Raw genomic sequence first — 21,201 nt, 5'->3', positions numbered from 1 at the left:
CACCTGACTGGGCAAAACCGAGCTGCTATGCTGGATGGACGATCGAACATCTTCAAGGGCTCACAACAGGCTATGGGGACGCTCTCTCGTTAAACCGAATGGTGTTACCCGATCAATCGCTCGAAAGACTAGTCAAAACATACACAGACGAGGGTCACGACGTGCACATCGCAATGTCAGAGCTTACCAGAGAGCAGCAAGCGCTGATTAAAAGAACCTTTCCTAAGAAGCATCGTGTTGAGGTGGTGTATGTTCGCTTGCAGCGCAATATCACCGTCTCTAGTGTATTCGGCATGCTCAATATCGAGACGTTGAAATGGATCATCGCTTCTGATACTCCGTTCCGGGCAGGCGCTGGGGAGCTGGGCACGACGAGTCGCAATTATCTGATTCCTGTCACGCCAGACTACTCCTATGAGCTCCAAAGGTCACCCATGCGAACCAGATATCTCGAGGGCCCTGAAAAAGATGATCGCTCACCTAGCCCATCATCCGCATCGTACACAGAAGACGACAGATCTTCCTCTACGCATAGGCCAAATGAGGAGATTAACTGGGCCGCAATTACTGGCGTTGGTGCTTTGGCCTATAGTGCCTCAAGAGGGAGGGCTTCTTCGACATCTGAAGTACATCCTCGTCCAGAACTGCACCTTGACACGTCGACTCTGTCTCGTACCAATGATGAACTTGCCGATGAGAGATCTCGATCGTATATGTCGATAAATGGCAGACCTCCACCACCTCTGATGATGAGAACAGAAAGTCCGCCGAAGGATGAAGAAGCGCTGCCACAGTCTGCGGAGGAGAATGGAGAAGGCATTGTGAACGAGCTTCTCGCTCGCTGGACGACACCGTGATCCAAATCCGTTCTTTTGTAAAGATCGACAGCAGGACAATTACGTGCTAGGAAACAGCATTGATTGCAGTAGATAGAAAGAGATTCTTGTGGTTTACATGTAGAAAGTCGTTCATCCGCTGGACCTCAACTGTGCAACCGAATATTTTTCTTGTGCTTATTCCAGTCTATTATAACATCCATACTGATCCATCCACCCGCCACTCACCGCCATCCCAGCCTCCGCATACGTCCAGCACCCTCAATCCCATCCCCACCACCTCACACCTTGACCACCTTCCCAACAATCCACCCCTCAGCATACCTCTTCCCCATACCCGCCTCCGGAATCTCCACTTTGAACCCTCCATCCACGCCAGTAACAAGGTCCTTGATCTCCTTAACCGCCAACCCCAGACTAACACAACTCGCCACCATCCTCTTGACCTCATCCTCCCAACTCACTTTCACACCCTCCGCCTTCGCCTTCCCCACACCCAACCTCTTGTACTCAGCAAACGCTGTCTTCGCCGCCTTGATTCGGTCGTCTATTTCTTGCCAGAGCTGGCTATCCTTATCTTGGATATCCTTGACAAAAGCCTCGGGCGGGGGTTCGGAAGCAGACGGCACCGGTCCGTAAGGCTGGCTATACGCTTTGAAGTCGTCAAACGGCGGTGCTTCAGGCGGTTGCAAGGCGAGGAAAGGTTTCATCCTGAGTTCATACCGTAGCTTTTTTGTAGAAAAGGGACTTCGTCTCGGCATGGGTAGTTTTCCCAAATAGCCGCAGATGACGTAGAAGCGGGCGAGAGCCAAGGCCAATGATGCTGTTCCCTCTGTTTCAGCGAGCAGGGAGTCGAGGAAGGGCGACGCTTCTTCCACGTCTTGAACCTCTCTGAACCGACGTGATTTGAGGAGCTCGGTGGAGATACTGAGGTAGTGTGCTTCGACCCTCTTGAGCAACTCTTTCCGGCGTGTAGCGATGAGCGAGAGGAAGAGGTACATGCCCGCGTACTCATCCGGCAGGTAGATATCCTGTTCGAAACCAAGTAAGATGACTTTTTCGACCATCCACAGCTTCTTGTGGTAGACCCAGGTAGAGAGGGAGAATTCCATGACTTGGGCACTTTGACCGAGAGTGGCGGCCGCGGAGGATATGTCCATGTCGATTGAGCTTGCGTCGGCTTGAAGCAGGTCCCAGCCCGTGATGACGTGCGTCAACATACGTCTTAGTCGACAACGGTTCTGGCCCATGGCGACCCAGAGATCGAGGTAGGCTTGGCCGGCGCGGTCTACGAATTCGTCGATGAGCATTGCGAATTGGAGGCGTGGGGGTTTGGGGATGAGAGCATTGCGCGGTGGTGACATTGTCCAGTTGATGGGGTCTATAACGGGTGAAGACGGGAATACGAGTGTCTTTACGTCGACGAGAGGGAGGGAGACGGAGGCGTTGAGGACGTCGGGGTGGAAGAGTAGAGTTGCTAGGTAGGAGCGGGCGTATGTCAGTGGCGGGGGTGAGCGAGCGGAGAAGTGCCAGAGGAAGGATTGGTATTCGAGGGGGTCTTGTGGAAGTGCTGGGAAGCGCGTGGCTTCTGCGCAGTCGGTGGCTATCTGGTGTAGCTTTTCCAACGCATCCTTAAAGTCGAGCTCTACGACTGGTCGTGGGGGGACTGTAGAGGCGAGACGGCGTTGCATCTTCGGACTGAAAGCACCGGGTACAGTCTTCCCAAGCTGATGCGTATTCTTCAGCGAATCGATACCTTGGAGGATCGGTGGCCATGAATAGGATATCTGGTCGAGCGGTAGATCCAAGTCAAGCGCGCGAAGGAAGTCTTTCCGGAGTTCTAATCGTGAACTGATTGCCTTCCGAAGCGCATCATTGATCTCAAAGTCGGGACTACGATGTGTTAGCAGGCCGTCGACTGTCAAGTCCGCGGTGAAGCATACTCCACAATCGTCTCCATCGCCGCATCCAACTCCCTCAAAAACACATCCATCGGCACACTAACAAACAACACCCGATTATACGTATGTGTGCAAAAGTCCTCCTCTTCAAAGTAATCCCGCCCCGTGATTTTCGCAATCACAAAGTCGCATCCTTTGATCAACGCCAGGCAATACGCTCTTAGTACTTCCAGCAACGGTCCAGGACGTCTTTCATGCAGGATCTCTCCCCGATAAAATTGCGCCTGCTCGAGGATCTTAGTCTCGGGCCAGAGCAGCTTATCGATGTGCAAAGACGTGAAGAGAGTCTGGGATAACGGGTAGCCGGTATGCCAGGCCATTTCGTAGCAGAGTAGTTGGTCCATGATGCCTATTAGTTCCTCGGGGAGAAGGGGAGCCAGAGTGTCGTAGTCGTCTTCTAGGGTCTCTCCGGGTTGGAGGAAGCCGCTGTCCATTTTGGGGTCCATGATCTGTTGCATGTAAGTCGAGAATCTTCATTCTAGTAACAAGAGCGGCGTACTTCGATGGCCCCGATGGACTCAAAGAGCGTAAAGTATTCATCTTTGACGAGTTGACCGACTTCGAGAGCTAAAAGTTGTCAGTCCAAGTTGCCTGAACATATCGTCGCAACGACTGTAATACGACATGACGAGGCAGCCCCGCCATGCCCCTCCATGTACCTGAGATGGCAACTCACCATTACAAGCTCTCGTAAACTTGTCCGTCACGTCATGAATCTTTGGCTGCGTCCCCGCGACCGGATGTCTTGATTGTCTCAAGGGTAAATTAGCGGAAGTAGAGGCCGAGATGGTAGGCGCAGACTCTTGCGCATGCGAGGGGCCTGTGCATCATCAGCATCGACTGCTCTACGCAGAAGTAAAAGAAACAATTACCAGCCCCGTCAACGGCTACAACTGTGTCATGATCCGGGGTGGGGGCTGTGCTGTGGCTGCTAGACGCATCTGCCATGTTGTGGTGGAGTCGATGCCGATGCGGGAAGATTTGTGACAGCCGAGTTGGACAGGCGCGCGTCCGAGGCAAGCGGCAACATTACTGGTGGTCACGACCGTCATCTCACTTCTACTTCACGAGCGCATTGGATTACTGGGGAGAGTGAATGTCGGCTCAATTGTTGGTGTGCATCGGCTTTGATTCCGCTCCAGCTTGATAGTACAGCTTATACGTCTATCCTCCCCAAGCGTCATCTCTCCTCCGTTGTCCATGCCACTCCATCGTGTCTATGCCATGTCCCTTCCTCTCAATTGCTTTACGAGGTCTTGGCGGCATCGGCCTGTGCCTGGAGCGCCGCAGCGTTGAGCTCCTTCAGCTCGCCCTGCTTGCCGTTCTGCCCATCCCGTTAGCCCAGCTCAACTTCCTCAATCCACCCCATCCCATCATCCTGACTCACCTCCCACTTGGCGAAGCGGAGTTCGCTCTCGCCCCTTCGCTCGGCAGCGATGCGCTTGTCCTCCTTGAGCGAGCGGCGCACGACGCGCGATGCGACGGCAATGTAGCGGTTGTAGCTGTCAACAGTCAATGGCGGGTCCAAATCTGGGGCTGCAGCGGCAGCAGAGGTGGGCGGGCGTACGTGAGACCGGCGGCTTTCCACGCGAATGCCATTGTGATGGTAGAATGCGGGTTCGTGGGTGTGGACGGGGTTTGAGTTGCGGGTGCAGGTGTTGAAGTTGCTGAGCTCCGGCGAGATTTCGCGCATGCGGCTCGGAGCTGCAGATCACGTGCACGTATCAGGTACAGGAAGCGGTTTGGGTCAACTGCACCCTGGCGGATACATGATATTTTACTTGATGGAAAGCAACTACAAAAGACACTGAGTACCTCCAAACTGTCACTGGAGCACTCCAAAGACATACAGAAATTCGTAATCGTGTTCATTATATTTTCATAGCCAGGCGGCTACATCATGAATCTACATTCTCTCGTCAAGTGGCTATACTGAGTCTTGCAGAGTGCACGCTTCCCTACAACTCCATGGCCTCTCCGCCCTCGGCGTTATCGTCGCCGCCTTCCCTGTTCTCAAAGGTAGCGTCCAGCCACTCCGCAACATCCTGGCCTTCGTGGTGCACAAAGTCCTCGCCGATACCGCTGATGCCGACGCTGGTGTTGTCGACAGTCAGCTCCTTGTCTTGTGATAGCGATTCCTTCAGCGCCCTCAGTGCGTGCTTGATCAACTCCTCCCTGCTGGCGCCCTCGAAGTCGTCCAGATGCCTCTCAAGGTATGTCCTCGCCATTTGACTCCTAGCACCGATACCGCATGCAACCATCTCCTGTGTGACACCGCTGGGCTGGAACTCGAACAGATGCGGGCCCTTTGCGTCGACACCGGCAATCAACAGTCCCACACCGTAGGGTCTCCGTCCGTACTGTTGGGTGTTGGTCTGGGCGCGGTCGGCAATGCGGGAGGTAATCTCAGAGAGGGGGATCGCGCGGTCGTATGTGAGGCGGGATGCCAGTGATTGTTGCTTCATGAAGTTGGAGAGCACACGGGCGTCTGAGGCGAGACCGGCGAGCGCGACACCGAAGTGGGAATCGATGGTGATGATCTTCTTCTGGTAGGAAGAGAGTTCTTCGGCGTTTCGCTTGTAGTTTGTTAGGGATTGTCCGTGTAGTTGGGAGAGCGTGAGTAATTACCTTGATTGCGGCGAGTACTGCATGGGTCTTGCTGACGATTCCGACGACGACAGAACCCTGCTTGACCGCTTCCTGTGCATATTCCACCTGGAAGATGCGGCCTTGTGGTGAGAATGTGACCGAGTCGTTGTCGTAGTTGTTGCGGAACATGTTGAAGGCGGGAACGTGGGGTTGTAAAGTGGGTGTGGGAGGTTACAAGAGTAAGTCGAGCCGCAGGGTTTTATATGTTCGCCCCGTGGTTTGGTAGCGAGAACCGTAGATGTGGTGTGCGGCGTGGGACGAGGACCGAGAGAGTGTGGTGTTGCAGCTGGAGGCACCCGCTGTTGACGACGATGAGCTCCAGAAGCTCCAAGCTTGGCAAGGCCCTTAGCGCGTGCGACGCAACCTCACCACCAGGCGTCTAGCAGCCAGACCCCCATCACAGCAACCTCGCATCTTCGCCGGACCGAGGATCGAACCGAAGGAGACGTCGGCGCATACTTTGCAACACACAATCGTCACGTGCACTCCTCTACGAATCTACCATGGCCGGCATCAAGACCATCATAGGGTTGTCCTTCGTACGTCAGCCTGTCGCATGCACGCGCGCTCGCTATTCCACTATGCATTCGTTAACACCGTCCTACTAGGTCCTGGCGATCGGCTTCCTCCTTGTCATCCTCTCCGCCGCGCTCTTCAAGAACTACCTCACGCTTCTCGTCGTCGCAACCTACGTAATCGCGCCCCTGCCCAACTGGCTCTGCGGCCGCGCAGCAAACCGCGATGACTTTATGGAAAGCACCGGAAACGGTGTCGTCGACTTTGGGCGGTTCTTGACGGGCTTCTTTGTGGTCATGGGTATTGGTGAGTACACCTGGGTGGCACAGGGACGATTCTGGGGGTATCTTGGCAGATTGCTAACCCGTTGACAGCCCTCCCAACACTACTATGGCATTCGGCAGAGATCGCGGGCGGCGCGGCGGCCATGTCCATCTTCGGCGGTCTTCTGATATACGCGACCATCATCAGCTTCACCCTGTTCTTCCAGGAGCAAGAAGACTTCTGACTCGCCGGCGGGACTCAGTAATGAGGAACCGCACACACAATCTGGTCCAGCGCGACCACTGGAGGAATGTCGAGGGCGTTGAAGGCAAATGCTGACAGCCGGAAGATTTGGATCGGTGCTGCCCCATGTTTATGTTGTACCCATAGTTTGCTGAGCGTTTTTGTACAAGTATATCGAACATAATGCATAGGATGACTTTGGTTGTCCGTATTGGAACATGATAACTCGAAATCGCTGAATGACTGGCATGAAACAACAAGCTGCCTATGACGAACGTTCCCGACCCTTCAAATACTCGTACATAATTATATCCGTCCCATGCGCGCGTCCAGATGCAGAACGCGCAGTATCCGTCCTCGATCACAGTCTTCGATCCAGCAATAGCCTACAACGCCAGGTTGTAGGTGTACTCGTCTTCCATGTTCTGCGCAATCCAGAGCACAGCGGAACTACGCAATATTAGCAGCCATCCCAGCACTTCATATATTGTACTTACCTCAGCATAAGAAGCGCATTAGCAACGACGTTTCCAACGCCCAGCCACAGCGTCGGCCAAGTATGTCCAACAACAATAAACTTCATAACCATAACCACAACACTGCCCGCAAGCCCACCAGCCAACAGGGCAAAGCCCAAGAACAACACCAGCCTCGCCTTCCACGCGACGCCGTTCCCAGAGTACGAGAAGCTGTCGGCAGACAGACGCGACTTGTCGATGCTGTTGATGACGAGCATGCCGAGGGCGCTGCAGATGCCGGGGATCCAGTCGACGAAGGTGATGTGGACGGTTGGTTCGGAGCCGTTCATGGCCGACTTGGACCAGACCGAGATGTCGATGAGGGTGTAGAAGCCCATGGCGAACTGCGAGGCATGGTTAGTAGGTGTGTAGGTGTGGCATGCGAGAGGCGCGCACCAAGGCTCCCGCGATGTAGACGCCGGCAGTCCGCGTGTTGGCGCTGTTCATCCACGCGGGCTTGGGGAAGCGGAAGAGGCGATTCGAGTCCTCCATCATGTCGTGCGTATGCGTATGCGACTCGGTGGGGAGTGGGATTGTTGGTGGTGTAGGTGTAATGCAAGGAGCTAGCTAGCTGCTGGAGTTGCGGTTGCGCCAGTCGAGGTTGCGGTCCACCCGGTCGCGCCTGCCCTTGGCACTTACGTGCCTGGTCGGTCGGCATCTGCAGCTCGCCAACCGCCGACGAAAAGTTCCAGACTTCCAGACTCTTTACAACCAACACCAACTTTTGCGCCAACTTCACCCACGCACCACCTTCTTCGCTAAAATGGGTCTCTCCAAGCCCTCCACCAAGGGCAAGACCTCCTCCAAAGGCAAATCCGGCCCTGCGAAATCCGGCGCCAACAAACCGAAAGCGAAGTCTGCGAAACCGACTGGTAGCGCGCCCGAGGGCATATCGAAGCGCAAGCAAAAGTCCATGTCCTTGGCTAAACCAGGTGGCCAGCAAAAGACCAAGAGTGTAGTTTCCAGGGATGGCAGGAAGAAGAAGCGCGTGTATACGGAGAAGGAACTGGATATCCCGGCGCTGAATGGCATCATACCTGCTGGTATTGCGAAACCGAAGGGTGTGAAGAAGGGGAAGAAGTTTGTTGATGATCCGGCTAGTATGGTATGTCAATCCCATCCGTCCCGTATTCCATCCCTCTACCAGTCCATTCTCTCAACCTCGAACCTGATACTAACGTCGTCTAGATGGCCATCATGTCCGTCGTCAACGCCGAGAAGGAAGGCCACCTCGAGTCCAAGATCGCCAAAGCACGTCAGCTAGAAGAGATACGCGAGGCTAAGCGGAAAGAAGCAGAGGCGAGGAAATCAGACAAGGACCAGGCTTTCGAGGAGAGGAAACAGGATCTTAAGAAGAAGAGAAAGAGGCATAGTGAGCCTGGGGCGGGTGGGAATAAGGATGAGGGCGATAAGATTAAGGAGAAGGATCGCAAGTTCAAGCAGAGGAAGAGGGTTAGCTTTGGTTGAAGGGATGGTCTGTGGGGCGTGCGTTCAATCTCGATGGAGAGGTATCAAAAAGACGGAAGGACATTGCGGCGAGACGATCACGCATCGTGTACGATATCGAGAAGGCCACCTGGGCAGTGTCGGTAGGCCGCACATGCAGCAAACGCGAGCGTAAAAGCACGGCAGAGAAGAGGGCGTCATATGTTCGCGCAACACATCAGGTCTACAAGCGATCTACGATATCTAAAAGTCTATGATACCCAAACAAATTTACAATCCAATCCAATCTCCAAATCCCAACTCAACATTCTAAGCCTCGGGCAATATCAACCTCCGATGATTCGGATCGAAGATGGGATACTTCTTCCCTTGCAACCCTCCCATATTCACATCTGCTCCCTCGTCCACACCTTTGGTAGCCTCAAGCTCCACCTCCTCAAACATCTTCTCCAAAAACGCCGCCGCAGCACTCGCAAACCACCGTCCCCCACCCAACTGAAAAGACCCCAAATGACCACCCCAATCCGTCGTACACAACAACGTATTCGGATTCTGCAACACCTCCTGATACGGCAATCCCGCTTTATTGCTAATCGGATCGTCCTCTGCATTAATCCCCAAAAAAGGGATTCGAATCGCCAACACCGCATCCACAGACTGCGAGTCCCTGTAATACGCGCCTTCGGTCGGATACCCCCACGTAGGACACTGGACATGACGATCAAACTCGTGGAGGTATTTGCTTGCCAACAGCGCTGTCTCGTCAATACCAGGGTTCTTTAGTATCTGCGAGCGGTGGCGGTGGAAAAGTCCCATGAGGTTCTTGCCCATGGTGCGGGAGTAGATGTGCAGGCCTAGGTAGGTGGATTGGAGGGTTGTGTTACAGACTTCTAGGTTCCACGGGTTTGAACAGGAGACTGCGGCTTTGAGGGTGCAGCGGGGTCCTTCTTCGCCGCAGTAGTTTGTCAAGATGTTGGCGCCGAGACTGAAGCCTATGGCGTAGAGGGGGCGGTTGGGAAAGAGGGCGTGTAGTGTTTTGATGGTTTGACGTAGGTCCCAGGTTGCGCGTGAGTTGAAGAGTTGGGGTGTGGAGATTTTGGATAAGGCGCAGCCACGGCCATTTACGACGCATGCGGCCCAGGGTTGCGAGCGCGATGTCAGGAGCGGTTGGAGGGTTTCGCGGAGGTAGACTTCGTGGGAGCCGCCGGTTAGACCGTGGAGGGCTATTATCATGGGCGTACTGTCTGAGCTGCCTATTGCTTCCCATTCTTTGGACGTGAAGTTTGTGGTTCGCTCGGGGAGTTCGGTTGTGTCCTTTTCCTGGATCATTCGTGTAGCGGAGGCGAGGCCTTCTTCTTTTGGTACTACGAAGTCTACGGCAAAGGTGCCTGGGTAGACGGAGTGGTCAGAGTCGAAGATTTGGCGCCTGTAGTAGATTTCTGGACCGGGGTCTTTGACGGCTGTGTACATTGTCTGGAGATGGCCGTTGAAGAGGAAGGGGTTGAGACGGCATGGTGGGATTGAGGACTCGGCGATTTCTTTGAGGTTTGTTTTTGAGCCAGTCTTGGTCTGGAGGGGTGTTGGCGAGGCATGGGAGGTGTAGGTCGTTTTGCTGTGACCTAGGAGCCAAGACATGATGGGTTTGGTTGGAGTATTTCGCTCTGGATTGAACAAGTGTTGGGTCTTTGTATGAGTTCTGAAGACACCACGGTTTAAAATCCCACCTCAGCACTATTACACGCCTTTGGTCCTGTTCCTAGCTCTTTCACGATACCCCCCACTCAGTCGATCAATTGCTGATATGGTTGGTGTAGTCGGTGAATCCAGTTTCTACGAGGGCCCTCCGTGTGGATTGATCTTGACAAAGAGATGGTGAAAGTCTTATCTAGCATCACATACGTACGTAAGGTTGAAAGAATCGGGCCTCGGTCTGGCTACGACTAGGCTGCATGTGTTGGTGCAGCAAGCGCGCGTCTGTGGGCCAATGGCGCTCAAAGGCGCTGGCGCGTTCGCGATTGTCCAAGTTCGCGACTGCCCATTACACGTCCTCACGTCGACACCCCGCTTTCGCCCACGATGCACCGCCAGTACCTCGACTCTCGGTGACCGTCCGCCTCCTGAGTATCCTCCGCCATGGATCCGCGATACGGCTGGCAGCCCCAGGGCTATCCGAACGGCCAGTACAATCCGTATGCGCCGCCTCCGCAACAGCAGCAGCAGCAGCAGCCAAATGTCTACCAACAGCATGGCTACCCTCAGTATCCTCCCATGCAGATGCAGGCACCACAGGGATATCCTCAGTCACAGCCACAGCAGTACCAACTGCCGCCACAGCCCAGCATGCCCCGACCCATGAGCCAGCAGTATGCGCCAATGCCTCCCCAGATGCAGCCACCACAGCAACCCCAGTACCAACGGCAGCCTCAAGTCGTCATTCCCCCGAGGACACAGCAATATGCCCCCATGCCGCAGATGCAGCCCCCAAGGATCCGACATGTCCAGGTGCCGGTCCAGCGAACAGGCAGCACGGGCATCGCGCAAACAGACGGCTCGGGTGACCAACAGCGGCGGTATAGCGCACAACAGGCACCCAACACGCCCAGTTCCAAGCCAGTGCAGCGGTCGCCGTCATTTCAAGAGAATGGACCCAGGCCACAACAGCGACCCGTCGTCACCCCTTCGCACAGTCAAGCCCAGTCTCGAGCGCCGCTACAACCGCAGACGACGCCTCAGCAACAGCGTGTGCCTTCGCAGTCGACGCCTCAGCAGCAGTACATGTCCTCTCAACCCACCCTTCAACAGCAGCGACCTTCGCAATCGACGCCCCAACAACAGCGCCCTCCACAGTCGACTCCTCAGCAACAACGACCCCCACAGTCACAGTCAACGCCCCAGCAGCAACGTATACCCTCACAACCCACGTTTCAAGAACAACGTCCTCCCTCGCAATCTACTCCTCAACAACCGCGACCCCCACAGTCTACCCCTCAGCAACAGCGGCCCCCTCAATCGACGCCCCAACAACAGCGCGTACCCCCACAGTCTCGGACGCCGTCGAGCCAGTATGGCAGTCCGTTCCCTCAGCCGCCCTCGTCCAAACCACGGATGCACCCCCAGGTTGTCATACCGAAAGCGTCGTCTTTGCATCAGCTTACACCCACGAAGCGCGCCCACCCACCCCAGAAGGCCCTTCCTGCCGAGCTCTCCGAACTACTGCTCACGGCTGCGGACGAATACATCGCCGTCGCGCGAGGCATGGGATCGCTCCTAATACGGGAGAGAAGGGAGGCCGACATCAGACAATACTACAAGTTGATGTCCACTGCCATGGGGTGCATGGATACTGTGCTGAAGGACTTCAACATGCCGCCTAGGGACGAAGCCAAATTGCGGTTGAGGTATGCCAGCTTGATGATTGAAGAGACGGATATCGAGGCCGCGGACATCTCCAGTCGGATCGAGGAGATTCTGTCCAAGCAGATATCGCTCTGTGGACGCCATCGCCTGCAAGATCTCAAGTTTGCTGCACTCCATCTCCAAGCACGATATCAGTTCAAGACCAACCACCGCGCCGGTCTCAAGTCACTCGACCAGCCTATAAAGGAGGCGGAGACATTCCAACACATCGCCTGGGTGTATGCGCTGCGGTTTCTCAAAGTCACGCTCGCACTGCAGATACCGGGTCGTGTTGAGGTGGCCTTGGCTCTCCAGCAACTTCATGCTATACAAGATCACGCGGACCGGCGGGGTGATCGAGCCATCTACGTCGCTTGTCATGTACTCGAAGCGATGGTCCATCTACGCTCGGGTGCAAGCGATCGACTCGAACAAGCCCAACGCGCCATCGCAGCAGCCAGGAGCCTGCAGCTTCAGGTGTCAGCCAAGCAGCTAGGATCGTTTGGCACTCTCATCGACATTATTGACATTGCTAGCGGTATCCAGAAAGGCAGCCCCAACCCACAGAAGTCTACTGCGCTTCTGGAATCGATACTAGGCGACAAAAACGAACAGGCCAGTTCCCAAAGCGGCGTCTTCACTGTTCTCATTGAGAGGAGCTTTGGGGGTCACCTGACATTTGACACTGCTGGCATCTTCCGAAAGAACGCGGAGCAAAAGGACGAACTGGTGTTTGCATGGCTTCCCAAGGAGGATCTTCAAGCGTTGTGCTTCCACATCTGTGCACTGGACCAACATGTTCATGAGAAGGGCCTGAACTTCATGAAAGAAGCACACCAGCGCTTTCGAGAGACGGCAAAGCGACGCGTTTACAATGGCGTACCTATATCTATCGCGTTTGCACGCATCGAATGGAACATGGTCCTCGACTGGTATTCCATGTTCGCCATCGGCCTCATGGCGCGGACTAGGAACGATTCCGCGACTGCCGACGATGCGTTGGGTTTCCTCAAGAAGAAGATCTCGATGACCCCATACAACAACCAAGAAGCATTCGCTCGTACGCTCGCCTACTTCTCCGCCATCACCGACCAGATCAACGGATCCCACAACTCCTCACTAGCAGCATTGTCCTCAGACGTCCTCGCGATACCGGAGAAGGGCCACGCAACGCCCGCTAAAACAGACATCGCAATAATGGCAGCTCTGAACCGCCTCCTCATCCTCCGCGATGCCTCACATCCCCAACACTTCCAAGCAGCCCTCCTTCTAGCTCAAATCAAACCCCTCTGTGACGACCACCCGAATCAATACATCCGCATGGCCTTCCGCCTAGTGCAAGCCTACCACAGCGAAGACGCGCCCATCCTCCAACAGAAAAAGACTGTACAGTCCGCCGTAGGCATGGCCCAAGAGATCTCAAAGCGAACGCAGAACTTCGAGTTCGTCGCCATGATGATGTGCTACTTTGTAGCGCGCTTCTTCGCTGAGACGATCGGCGAGAAGAGTATTCAGGCTATTCGTGCGGCGAGGTCACAGGCGGTTAAGGTGCATAGACCGCTGTGGGCGGCTGTCGTCGCGGGTTTGTGTATCAACACGTATAGACGTAATGGGCTCATGGTTGAGGCAGAGATGGCCGCGCGTGAGTTTGAGAAGGTGAGGGGCCAGTTGCCGCTTGCGTTGAAGGGCGCGGATGATGTGGATGCGGATGGTGATGTTGATGCTGAGGGCGAGGAGGATGTTGATGCTGATGGTGACATTGATGTTGTGGGTTAGTTGGAGGTGATGTGTTGTGCAGGCTTCTTTTCCTTCGACATTTCTTCTTTCGAAGCATTGTCTTTTGCATTTGTTGGCGCAATATGCTGGGGCTTCATCATGTATTGTAAGGGTTCGAGATACCATGTCAGTCTATGGCGCGACGATGCGCGGCGTTGCAATGCACCTGTGTCATACCCGCAGATGGATAAGAGTGGCTTTTGATATGTGAAAACGCGAATAAGGATGTCATACTTTGACAATCCGGTTTAATGTCTACATGTATTCCTCAAAGACGAGATTCGTGTCTCCTCACAGTCAATATTGCAGCCTCCTAGCCTGTACGTACTTGCCCTGCAGCGAAATCAACACGGAGAAAGGGCTTAGATTACGTGGTCCCCACGTGCTGGTGCTACTGGCTATGCCACGGTGAGGTGCTACAAGGTGCCTGATTGCAGCATCCAGGAATACATAGTCCTTCTAGCGCCTGCTACGGAGGTAGATGGAGAAGACACCGTAAGAGAGCTTAATGCTCGCTGGACAGCCTTTTTGCGTTAGCACTTACTAGACGTATACGTATGTTACTTTCGCTCGAGAAAATGTAAGCTTTAACTGTACGAAGTGCAAGTAAGATATACATTTATTCTCTGCCTTCACATTTCAAATAGCAAGCTAACAGAGATACCTTTGAGTAAGACAAGTTGCAAAAGGCTAACAATAGACTTGTTTGGCAAGTTGCTAAGATCGAGAATAAGTGCGTTACTACTTGCGACAGTCGCGACCAAACTAAGAGGTAAGTTCGACAGCGAAAAGAGTACCTTAGTAAGCTAAACGCTTGAAAAACAAAGGCGACTAGTTATCCTCACAGAGTATTGTCTCTTGAATTCTAACCTTAAGAGGTGCAGACCTCATGCATGTTCATGTCTAGTAGCTAAGTTATTTATCACATCTCTCCCCGGAGACTACAACGGTGTTAATGTGCTTGCGAGAATAATACCTCTAATGCTTCACAGCCCTATATCTGTAAAACCAGAAATTATGCTAAGACGCGCGCGCGGTCACCGTGACTTCCCAATTGAGACTTACCGTGACTTCAAAATCCACGCTAAGACGCGCCTGCCTATCAAACAGTCAGACGCGCTCTCACCTCTGCTCTTCAATCCCACGCACGACTTCAAAATCAATTTCAATCTCTTCAGTTGCTTCAGTCTCAAGCTCCCAACGTATAAAAATCACTTCAGCAACGTCTCATCATGGCACCCTTCAACATGGCATCTCTTCCCACCACTCTCGTTGCGCGCAAGCAAAAGAAGATCGTAAATGCCGCCTTCGCAGCTATTGAAGCTCATGACGCGCATGCGCAGACTGTGCCTGAGCAGGCGAAGCTGAGCGTCAATGACGTCGCTGTCATCGCTAATAATCCATATCGGTTCTACGTGCGTTCTGTTCCCGTGTCTTATGATTACGTTCTTACTGACAAAGATACAGTTCGATCTCTGGAGCGGACTCCCGTATCCCTGGCTGGTTGAGTGCTTCGGAGTCGAGCTTGCTAAGAGACTTGTTGGCCTCAACAAGATTGCTTTGGAAGTGAGGGCGGCCGTCGCGAGCCAACCTGACCTAGACGCCCACAAGGAACTTGTGATGGAGCCACAACGTGAGCGCTTCGCATGGAATATACCTGGAGCCCGCCGCTTGGCAGTTGCCGCGGAGGCACTTGCTAAGAAGCGCGAGAGGCAAGAGCGCGAAAGGCTCGACAAGCTATCCAAGCAGTGAAGTCACTCGCTGGATACAGTCTCACCGACCTGAGTTGTTCTCTCAGCAAGTGGAAAGATCTTCATGCACGAAGAAGTTTGTGCTGGATGATGAGGAAGGGAAGGGGAATCTGATCGTCCGAAACCTGTACTCAGGGCAAAGCCTGGACGGATATACGGTAGTAGGAGGACAACTAGTTCTGATTCTCAGTAACCTGTTGCTTGGTCCTGTTTGACGAGGGACTGTTTCTTCTCAAGTTGATTGCAAGTGGCACTTCTTACAAGTTTCATGCAGTTAGCGATTCTCAAATCGAATCCTTTCAGATCAACTCAATGCAGAGTGCCGCATACTCTGCGTTTGTGAAATCATGACTGCTCCTCCACGGCACCCAGTGGAAGAAACAAAACTCCCATTACGCCATGAATACATACCCGGGTATCACAAACATCAAACCAAAGCCCCTACAACGCCTTTGATGTCGACCGGCCGGTTGACCCGCCAGTCTGAAGACAGCATGTCATCTGCCGCAATCCCATCTCCCACAATCAATGTATCCACCCGCAAGCGCCTCGCCCATGTCCCCAAGCCCACAACACTCAACCCTTGTACTTCCTCAACACATCCTCGCTAACCCTCTTGACGCTCTTGGCGGACAAGCCCCGCTCGCCGCGTTGTTTGCTCTTAATACTCGCTTCGTTGATGAGTCTGCGGGTATCGTTAGCTTCCTGTCTCTCTTCCTCTTCCCAGCTTCCACACCCGTCCGTCACCTGCGCGAACGCGCTCCGTTGCTCTGTGCCCTTTGCAAATATCCAAACTTCGTCGCACCGAGTCGTAATGTGATGGGAATCGAGGGAAGCGCATCGATTGGGGTGCCATCGTGGAATATGGCATCGTAGGTACGTACTCTTGCATAAACAGCACATAGTTCAAATATATCTGCATCGCACGTGAGTCTCCCATCTCCACTACTGCTCATCGAATCAAACGTACCAGAATATCCACGTTCTTGCTCAACGGCCTGTTGGAATGCGCCTTGACGATCTTCTTGACGGTGCCGCGGGGGTAGAGGGTCGGCGCCATGGTTTGCGTTTAGCGCTTGCGAAGGTTGAGGCGATGGCTTATTATAGGATGTGTAGGAGAGTTTGGGGTAGTCGGTGCGATGTGCGGGGTTGTTGAGCACAGTACGGGATGGATGCGTGGGTAGACGTGTCTGTTGACGTCGATGCGTGCAGATGGGTCTGTGCGTTGACGCGCTGGCACGTGGAAGGCTAACACTGAACGCCACACTCATGAACACAGGCCTTGCACAGGGGCTATGAAATGATTGGAAACCTGATAATCGTCTCATAGGAAGCCATCAACATGTTTAGGTCAATTGAAAAGAGTCTGAACAAAAGAATTCTCATACGAGATGCATCTATCAGGGACTATCACAAGATAATGTTACACAAACGAGATTCCACATCTACTGCGCTACATAATCACTGTATTTACACCTTCAGGCCGAGATCCGCAGCGTAGGGGAGTACGAAAAGGTCACCGACGGATGATACTGAGGCGTTGCTCTCAAGTAGTTCCTTAGCAGCCTGGCGTATTTGTCAGCACATAGCACGTGGGTAATGATAGTGTAAAGACTCACCTTCTTGACGGACTCTTCTGTTACGCCGTCAATCTTCTGGGCAACCTCGTCGATCTGGTACGGTTGGGTGTTGTGGATCAGACCGTTGCCAGTAAGCTCGAGACCAGCGCGGATGTCCTGGCCGTGCTCAAGCTCCTTGAACTTGGCGGCGGCCTTTGCCTTGGAGACCTCTTCGCTTGAGATCTCGCCGGAAGCAATCTTCTTGATGGCATCAACAGCGGCCTGGGCGGTTTGGGCAACAGCCTTGGCGGATCCGGTGATGGTGGTGTAGAGGAGACCGGCGTCGGAGTAGATGGCGCTGGTAGTCTTGACCTTGGCACCCTGAGCGGCGGCCTGGCCGAGCTTGGTGAAGCCTTGCGACCACTTGACGGCAGACTCGCCTCCGAGGAGAGAGCTGAGGACGGCAATCTCGGGCTTGTAGAACTTGCCGGTGAAGGAGCTGGAGCCGGGGAAAGCAATGACCATGGCGTTGCCGCTGTCGTGAGCGATGCGCTCCTCACCACCGTAGTACTTGGACTGGTCGGCACCGGTGTTGGACTCCTGGAGAGGGGTGCTGGGGACGTTCTCGAAGAACTCGCCAACCCACTTGGAGAACTCGCCGTGGTCGGCACCGTTGGCTACGACAGCGAAGTTGGGCTTCGCGTAGGCGATCTTGGAGTACCACTCAATGGTCTCGGCGTCGAGGTACTTGGTGTAGGGCGTGGGTGCAGCGGAGGCGGTCGGGACACCGAGGCCGCGGTGGAAGGCGAGGCTGTGGGCGGACTGGGTGGCCATGTCGGTGACGCTGGCGAGGAACTTCTTGTGGGCGAAGTGGATCATGGGGAGCACCTCCTCGGCGTAGACGTGGGCTGCACAGTGTCAATTCCATCCATCTCGGGGTGTCAATTTTGCCTACGCTGGTACTTGGTGGAGCTGGCGACCTCGCCGAGCAGCTCGACGAAGTAGGGCAGGTCATCGCGGAGGAACTTGGCCTCGAGCACCAGGTTCTCGCGCGAGTGGTGGGCGTTGAGGCTGGCGCCCAGGAGCTCGGATTCGCGGACAATGCGCAGCGTCGACCGTCTTTCGGTGCCCTAGAGGTCCGGAGCGTCAGTCTCGCTCTCCATAGCATGGGCAGTCTCAATTCAGCGTACCCGGAAAGCGAAGTTGGCAAGGCCCTCGGTCAGGCCGGGCAGCGGCTGGAAGCGCGTGCCGGCCTTTGCGACAAGGGCCAGCGTCGTCGTGGGGCCGGCAAAGTCTCTGCTGGCGTACTTGACGCCCTTGGCCTCGCCGGCCTGGTAGTTGAAGGAGCCTGAAGCTGGGGCAGCCAGGCCGCGGCGCTGGCAGCGGGCGACGGGCTGCTGGCGGGCTGCACGCTGCGCGCCCCGGCAGGCGGTCGTTCGGGAGAGCATCGTGGTGTAGGCGCCGGGCGGAGGGCTGGGTGGTGTGCGGGGGACGGCAATGGATGGAATGCGTCTGGTGGTGCGGCTGTCGAGATGCCCGTCACAAAGTTCGTAGGTCGCCAAGCCCCGTAATGCCATCGACCGCCGCTCCATTGGCCGGAGCTCGACTGGGACTGGGACCCCACCCAATATCATTTTCTAGTCGCTAAGACTGTCGCTATTCAACCCTCGCTCCTTCTCTACCAAAGCTTTGTTCTCCCCGTGCGTCGCCAATGTCTCCCCGGTAGCATTACCCCACCCTAGATATCTGGCAAATATCTAGGCTCCATCATGTCTTACAACCAGCGAGAGACTCCGGTAAGACGCGCCGCCCTTGCGCCTCGCCCATGTCACATGAATCATAACCAACCACTCTGCAGGTCCTTGCTGAACTCTGCACCTCCCTGGTCAAGGATGTCTACGGCGAACTCGCGGCAGTATGTCTTGTCGAACCAAGTCCCTGCGCATCCCTGCGCTTGGGCGCAGTACTCTTCTGCATCCAGGCATGCGACGGGCGCATTCAAGAACACTCTTCTAACTCCTCATAGCGGGTCTTTTCGATCCTCGCGCGCCACGGGCGCCAGAGTCTCGCATCCATCGCACGCGTCTCCTACCTGAACCCGCGCCAGATCAAGTACGGCCTCGTCATTCTCCTCCAGCAGCACCTCATCTTCCACTCCGGCAGCGATGCGCCCTTGACCTACTACGAGATCGACTGGCAAAACTCGTACGCAATCGTCCGCTTCGGCAAGATCGTCAAGCTCGTCCAAGACCGCGACGGCAAAAAGGCCGCCAACGTCATGTCCAACCTGCTCGCGCTCGGCCACACACGCATCGCCGACCTGAAAGAAGCCTACTTCCCCTCCGAAACTGAAAGCGACTATGACTCAGACGACGGCGCGGCCAACGGAGCCGGCTCAAAGCGGAAACGGACCAACGGCAATCACATCAACGGAACAGGCAAGACGAACGGTGTGACAAACGGCATTTCATCTGAGTCGGACGACGCAAAACCAGATCCCATGGAACTCACCAACGGCCACGGCAAGACCAACGGCGTGCACAAGCCCTCCAAGGTGGACAGCGTGACCCACAACAGCGCTCCAGAAGAGCCCGGACAAGAACAGGATGACAGCGACATTGGCTCTGTCGAGGAGCTGTACGAGATCATTCAGCGGCTGATGGAGCGCGGCTGGATCAGGACTGTCACCGAAACACAATATCTCTCCCCCGGCGATATGCACGACATGCTCTACCAGGAGTCCATCGAGCAAGACAACAATGGCGTCACACCCACGGGCACCAAAGACAAGGACATTGTCCACAGAGGGACCTTGCAGCGTAAACGAGCAATGCGCGACGAATGGCTGACGGTCCCAAATTTCGCCCGAAACGGACAGATGAACGGTTCCAACAAGCGCGTGAAGATCAACGGTGCGAACGGCACAAACGGACGGGCGGCACCAACATCGGACGACGACCTCGTTATCCGCGTCAACCCGGAGAAGATTGCGGTCGCCATGCGGACGGAGCAGCTGGTGAGTCTGGTACAACAACGTCTTGGTTCCATCACTGCGCGCGTTTACCAGACCATGTTGCGCATGCTCGAGTCCAAGACACCCCGCTGTTGGGAAGAGTGGCCTGATCCACCGCTACCTGCTGGCGAAGCTGGAGAGAACTCGATCGACCCCCGCTTCCTCGTAACCGCCCGCGACGTCGCCACGAAGCTCAGCCGTGAGCGCGATCTGGACATCTTCGAGGGTCTCGATCCGAACGCAGCGGCGCAAATGACTCGCAAAGGGCACATCAATCGAGCTACTATCTGGACACAGCCAGTCGACCCCGCAACCCTCAACATGGAAGACAGGACCAAGGTTGTGGACAAGCACATACAGATGCTGGCTGAAGATCCATTCCACTTTGTCACCTGGCACTCTCGTGCCGGGTTCTCGCAATGGCACATCGAGTTCGACGAGATCGCGCGGCAGATGATACAGACCGAGATCGAGAACACCATTTCTGCAAGGAAGGGATCCTTGGGCGTGAAACTGGTTCGCGCGTTGAAGAAGAAGGGCAAGCTAGACGAGCGCGCCATGTGCAACGTCATGATGATGCCCGCCGCCGACGTTCGCGGCATAGTCAACGACCTCACCATCCAGGGCTTTGTCCAGACGCAGGAGATTCCCAAAGTCGACCGACGCGAAGCGAAGCATTCCCTCCACCTTGTCTGGTACGATCGGCAGCGCGCCCGCGAGAAGCTGCTCCACGATACCTACAAGGGCATGGTCCGCATCCTCCAACGTATAGAATACGAACGAGAGAAGATTGAGTTTACCCTTACCAAAGCCGAGCGCTCCGACGTGGTCGGAAACGAAGAGAAGTGGTTGAGCCCACGCGAGTTGGACGACCTTCGCAAATGGAAAGAGGTGCAAGAGAAGTTGTTGCTACAGCTATCCCGCGAAGACGACCTCGTCGCTACACTGAGAGATTTCCACGGGCCGCTGGTCTCTGCTTAAAGAAGAGGAATATCACGGCCCGTCGTTACGTAAGGAGAACGATGGATTTGGCGTTTCATGGGGGCATGCATAGGTCTGGTTCCGTCCAGCCATCAAAAGCATTCGGTACAAACGATACCCTTTCGAGCATATGGGCGGCGTTTATTTCTTGCATTGCATTCAGGTGTTCTTTTCGTACCAGCTTACGCGATCTGGAAGGAAGATTTTGATAAGTTGATCTTTGCTGTAGATCACGATTTGTAGTATATACTTCAATGACTTCGGAAACATTATCGCATCTTGTGCTTCTTTG

At 54.8% G+C, this 21,201-nt stretch overlaps 12 protein-coding genes across 12 annotated transcripts; 5 read left to right on the top strand and 7 right to left on the bottom strand.

Moving 5' to 3' along the window:
* Positions 1–1,117: 1,117 nt before the first annotated feature.
* On the bottom strand, positions 1,118–3,745 carry J4E88_002544 (uncharacterized protein; the record flags this gene model as incomplete). The annotated part of the gene is made up of 5 exons (XM_049396205.1): positions 1,118–2,729; positions 2,780–3,246; positions 3,297–3,364; positions 3,474–3,617; positions 3,670–3,745. 5 exons carry the CDS (start codon positions 3,743–3,745, stop codon positions 1,118–1,120), a joined length of 2,367 nt encoding a protein of 788 aa, XP_049257553.1.
* A 298-nt stretch (positions 3,746–4,043) lies between these two features.
* Positions 4,044–4,396, bottom strand: J4E88_002543 (uncharacterized protein; the record flags this gene model as incomplete). The annotated part of the gene is made up of 3 exons (XM_049396204.1): positions 4,044–4,121; positions 4,185–4,299; positions 4,365–4,396. The coding sequence occupies 3 exons, from the start codon at positions 4,394–4,396 to the stop codon at positions 4,044–4,046; spliced, it is 225 nt and encodes a 74-aa protein (XP_049257552.1).
* A 359-nt stretch (positions 4,397–4,755) lies between these two features.
* J4E88_002542 (uncharacterized protein) lies at positions 4,756–5,575 on the bottom strand (the record flags this gene model as incomplete). The annotated part of the gene is made up of 2 exons (XM_049396203.1): positions 4,756–5,373; positions 5,426–5,575. The coding sequence occupies 2 exons, from the start codon at positions 5,573–5,575 to the stop codon at positions 4,756–4,758; spliced, it is 768 nt and encodes a 255-aa protein (XP_049257551.1).
* Positions 5,576–5,949: 374 nt separating this feature from the next.
* J4E88_002541 (uncharacterized protein) lies at positions 5,950–6,470 on the top strand (the record flags this gene model as incomplete). The annotated part of the gene is made up of 3 exons (XM_049396202.1): positions 5,950–5,985; positions 6,055–6,268; positions 6,337–6,470. 3 exons carry the CDS (start codon positions 5,950–5,952, stop codon positions 6,468–6,470), a joined length of 384 nt encoding a protein of 127 aa, XP_049257550.1.
* Positions 6,471–6,855: 385 nt separating this feature from the next.
* J4E88_002540 (uncharacterized protein) lies at positions 6,856–7,482 on the bottom strand (the record flags this gene model as incomplete). The annotated part of the gene is made up of 3 exons (XM_049396201.1): positions 6,856–6,919; positions 6,967–7,331; positions 7,384–7,482. The coding sequence occupies 3 exons, from the start codon at positions 7,480–7,482 to the stop codon at positions 6,856–6,858; spliced, it is 528 nt and encodes a 175-aa protein (XP_049257549.1).
* A 268-nt stretch (positions 7,483–7,750) lies between these two features.
* LOC1 (60S ribosomal subunit assembly/export protein) lies at positions 7,751–8,454 on the top strand (the record flags this gene model as incomplete). The annotated part of the gene is made up of 2 exons (XM_049396200.1): positions 7,751–8,092; positions 8,176–8,454. 2 exons carry the CDS (start codon positions 7,751–7,753, stop codon positions 8,452–8,454), a joined length of 621 nt encoding a protein of 206 aa, XP_049257548.1.
* Positions 8,455–8,742: 288 nt separating this feature from the next.
* On the bottom strand, positions 8,743–10,068 carry J4E88_002538 (uncharacterized protein; the record flags this gene model as incomplete). Its single annotated transcript, XM_049396199.1, has 1 exon — positions 8,743–10,068. One exon carries the CDS (start codon positions 10,066–10,068, stop codon positions 8,743–8,745), a length of 1,326 nt encoding a protein of 441 aa, XP_049257547.1.
* A 498-nt stretch (positions 10,069–10,566) lies between these two features.
* Positions 10,567–13,605, top strand: J4E88_002537 (uncharacterized protein; the record flags this gene model as incomplete). The annotated part of the gene is made up of 1 exon (XM_049396198.1): positions 10,567–13,605. The coding sequence occupies one exon, from the start codon at positions 10,567–10,569 to the stop codon at positions 13,603–13,605; it is 3,039 nt and encodes a 1,012-aa protein (XP_049257546.1).
* Positions 13,606–14,837: 1,232 nt separating this feature from the next.
* J4E88_002536 (uncharacterized protein) lies at positions 14,838–15,357 on the top strand (the record flags this gene model as incomplete). Its single annotated transcript, XM_049396197.1, has 2 exons — positions 14,838–15,020; positions 15,073–15,357. 2 exons carry the CDS (start codon positions 14,838–14,840, stop codon positions 15,355–15,357), a joined length of 468 nt encoding a protein of 155 aa, XP_049257545.1.
* A 575-nt stretch (positions 15,358–15,932) lies between these two features.
* Positions 15,933–16,416, bottom strand: J4E88_002535 (uncharacterized protein; the record flags this gene model as incomplete). The annotated part of the gene is made up of 3 exons (XM_049396196.1): positions 15,933–16,041; positions 16,241–16,272; positions 16,327–16,416. The coding sequence occupies 3 exons, from the start codon at positions 16,414–16,416 to the stop codon at positions 15,933–15,935; spliced, it is 231 nt and encodes a 76-aa protein (XP_049257544.1).
* Positions 16,417–16,826: 410 nt separating this feature from the next.
* J4E88_002534 (uncharacterized protein) lies at positions 16,827–18,363 on the bottom strand (the record flags this gene model as incomplete). The annotated part of the gene is made up of 4 exons (XM_049396195.1): positions 16,827–16,922; positions 16,976–17,823; positions 17,871–18,045; positions 18,106–18,363. The coding sequence occupies 4 exons, from the start codon at positions 18,361–18,363 to the stop codon at positions 16,827–16,829; spliced, it is 1,377 nt and encodes a 458-aa protein (XP_049257543.1).
* A 321-nt stretch (positions 18,364–18,684) lies between these two features.
* Positions 18,685–20,909, top strand: J4E88_002533 (uncharacterized protein; the record flags this gene model as incomplete). Its single annotated transcript, XM_049396194.1, has 3 exons — positions 18,685–18,711; positions 18,774–18,830; positions 18,942–20,909. The coding sequence occupies 3 exons, from the start codon at positions 18,685–18,687 to the stop codon at positions 20,907–20,909; spliced, it is 2,052 nt and encodes a 683-aa protein (XP_049257542.1).
* Positions 20,910–21,201: the final 292 nt, after the last annotated feature.

Source organism: Alternaria novae-zelandiae (genome assembly GCF_023758075.1).
Source record: "Alternaria novae-zelandiae strain BMP 2774 chromosome Unknown scaffold_4, whole genome shotgun sequence".
Classification (NCBI taxonomy): domain Eukaryota; kingdom Fungi; phylum Ascomycota; class Dothideomycetes; order Pleosporales; family Pleosporaceae; genus Alternaria; species Alternaria novae-zelandiae.
This window is presented reverse-complemented; position numbering and strand designations above follow the sequence as displayed.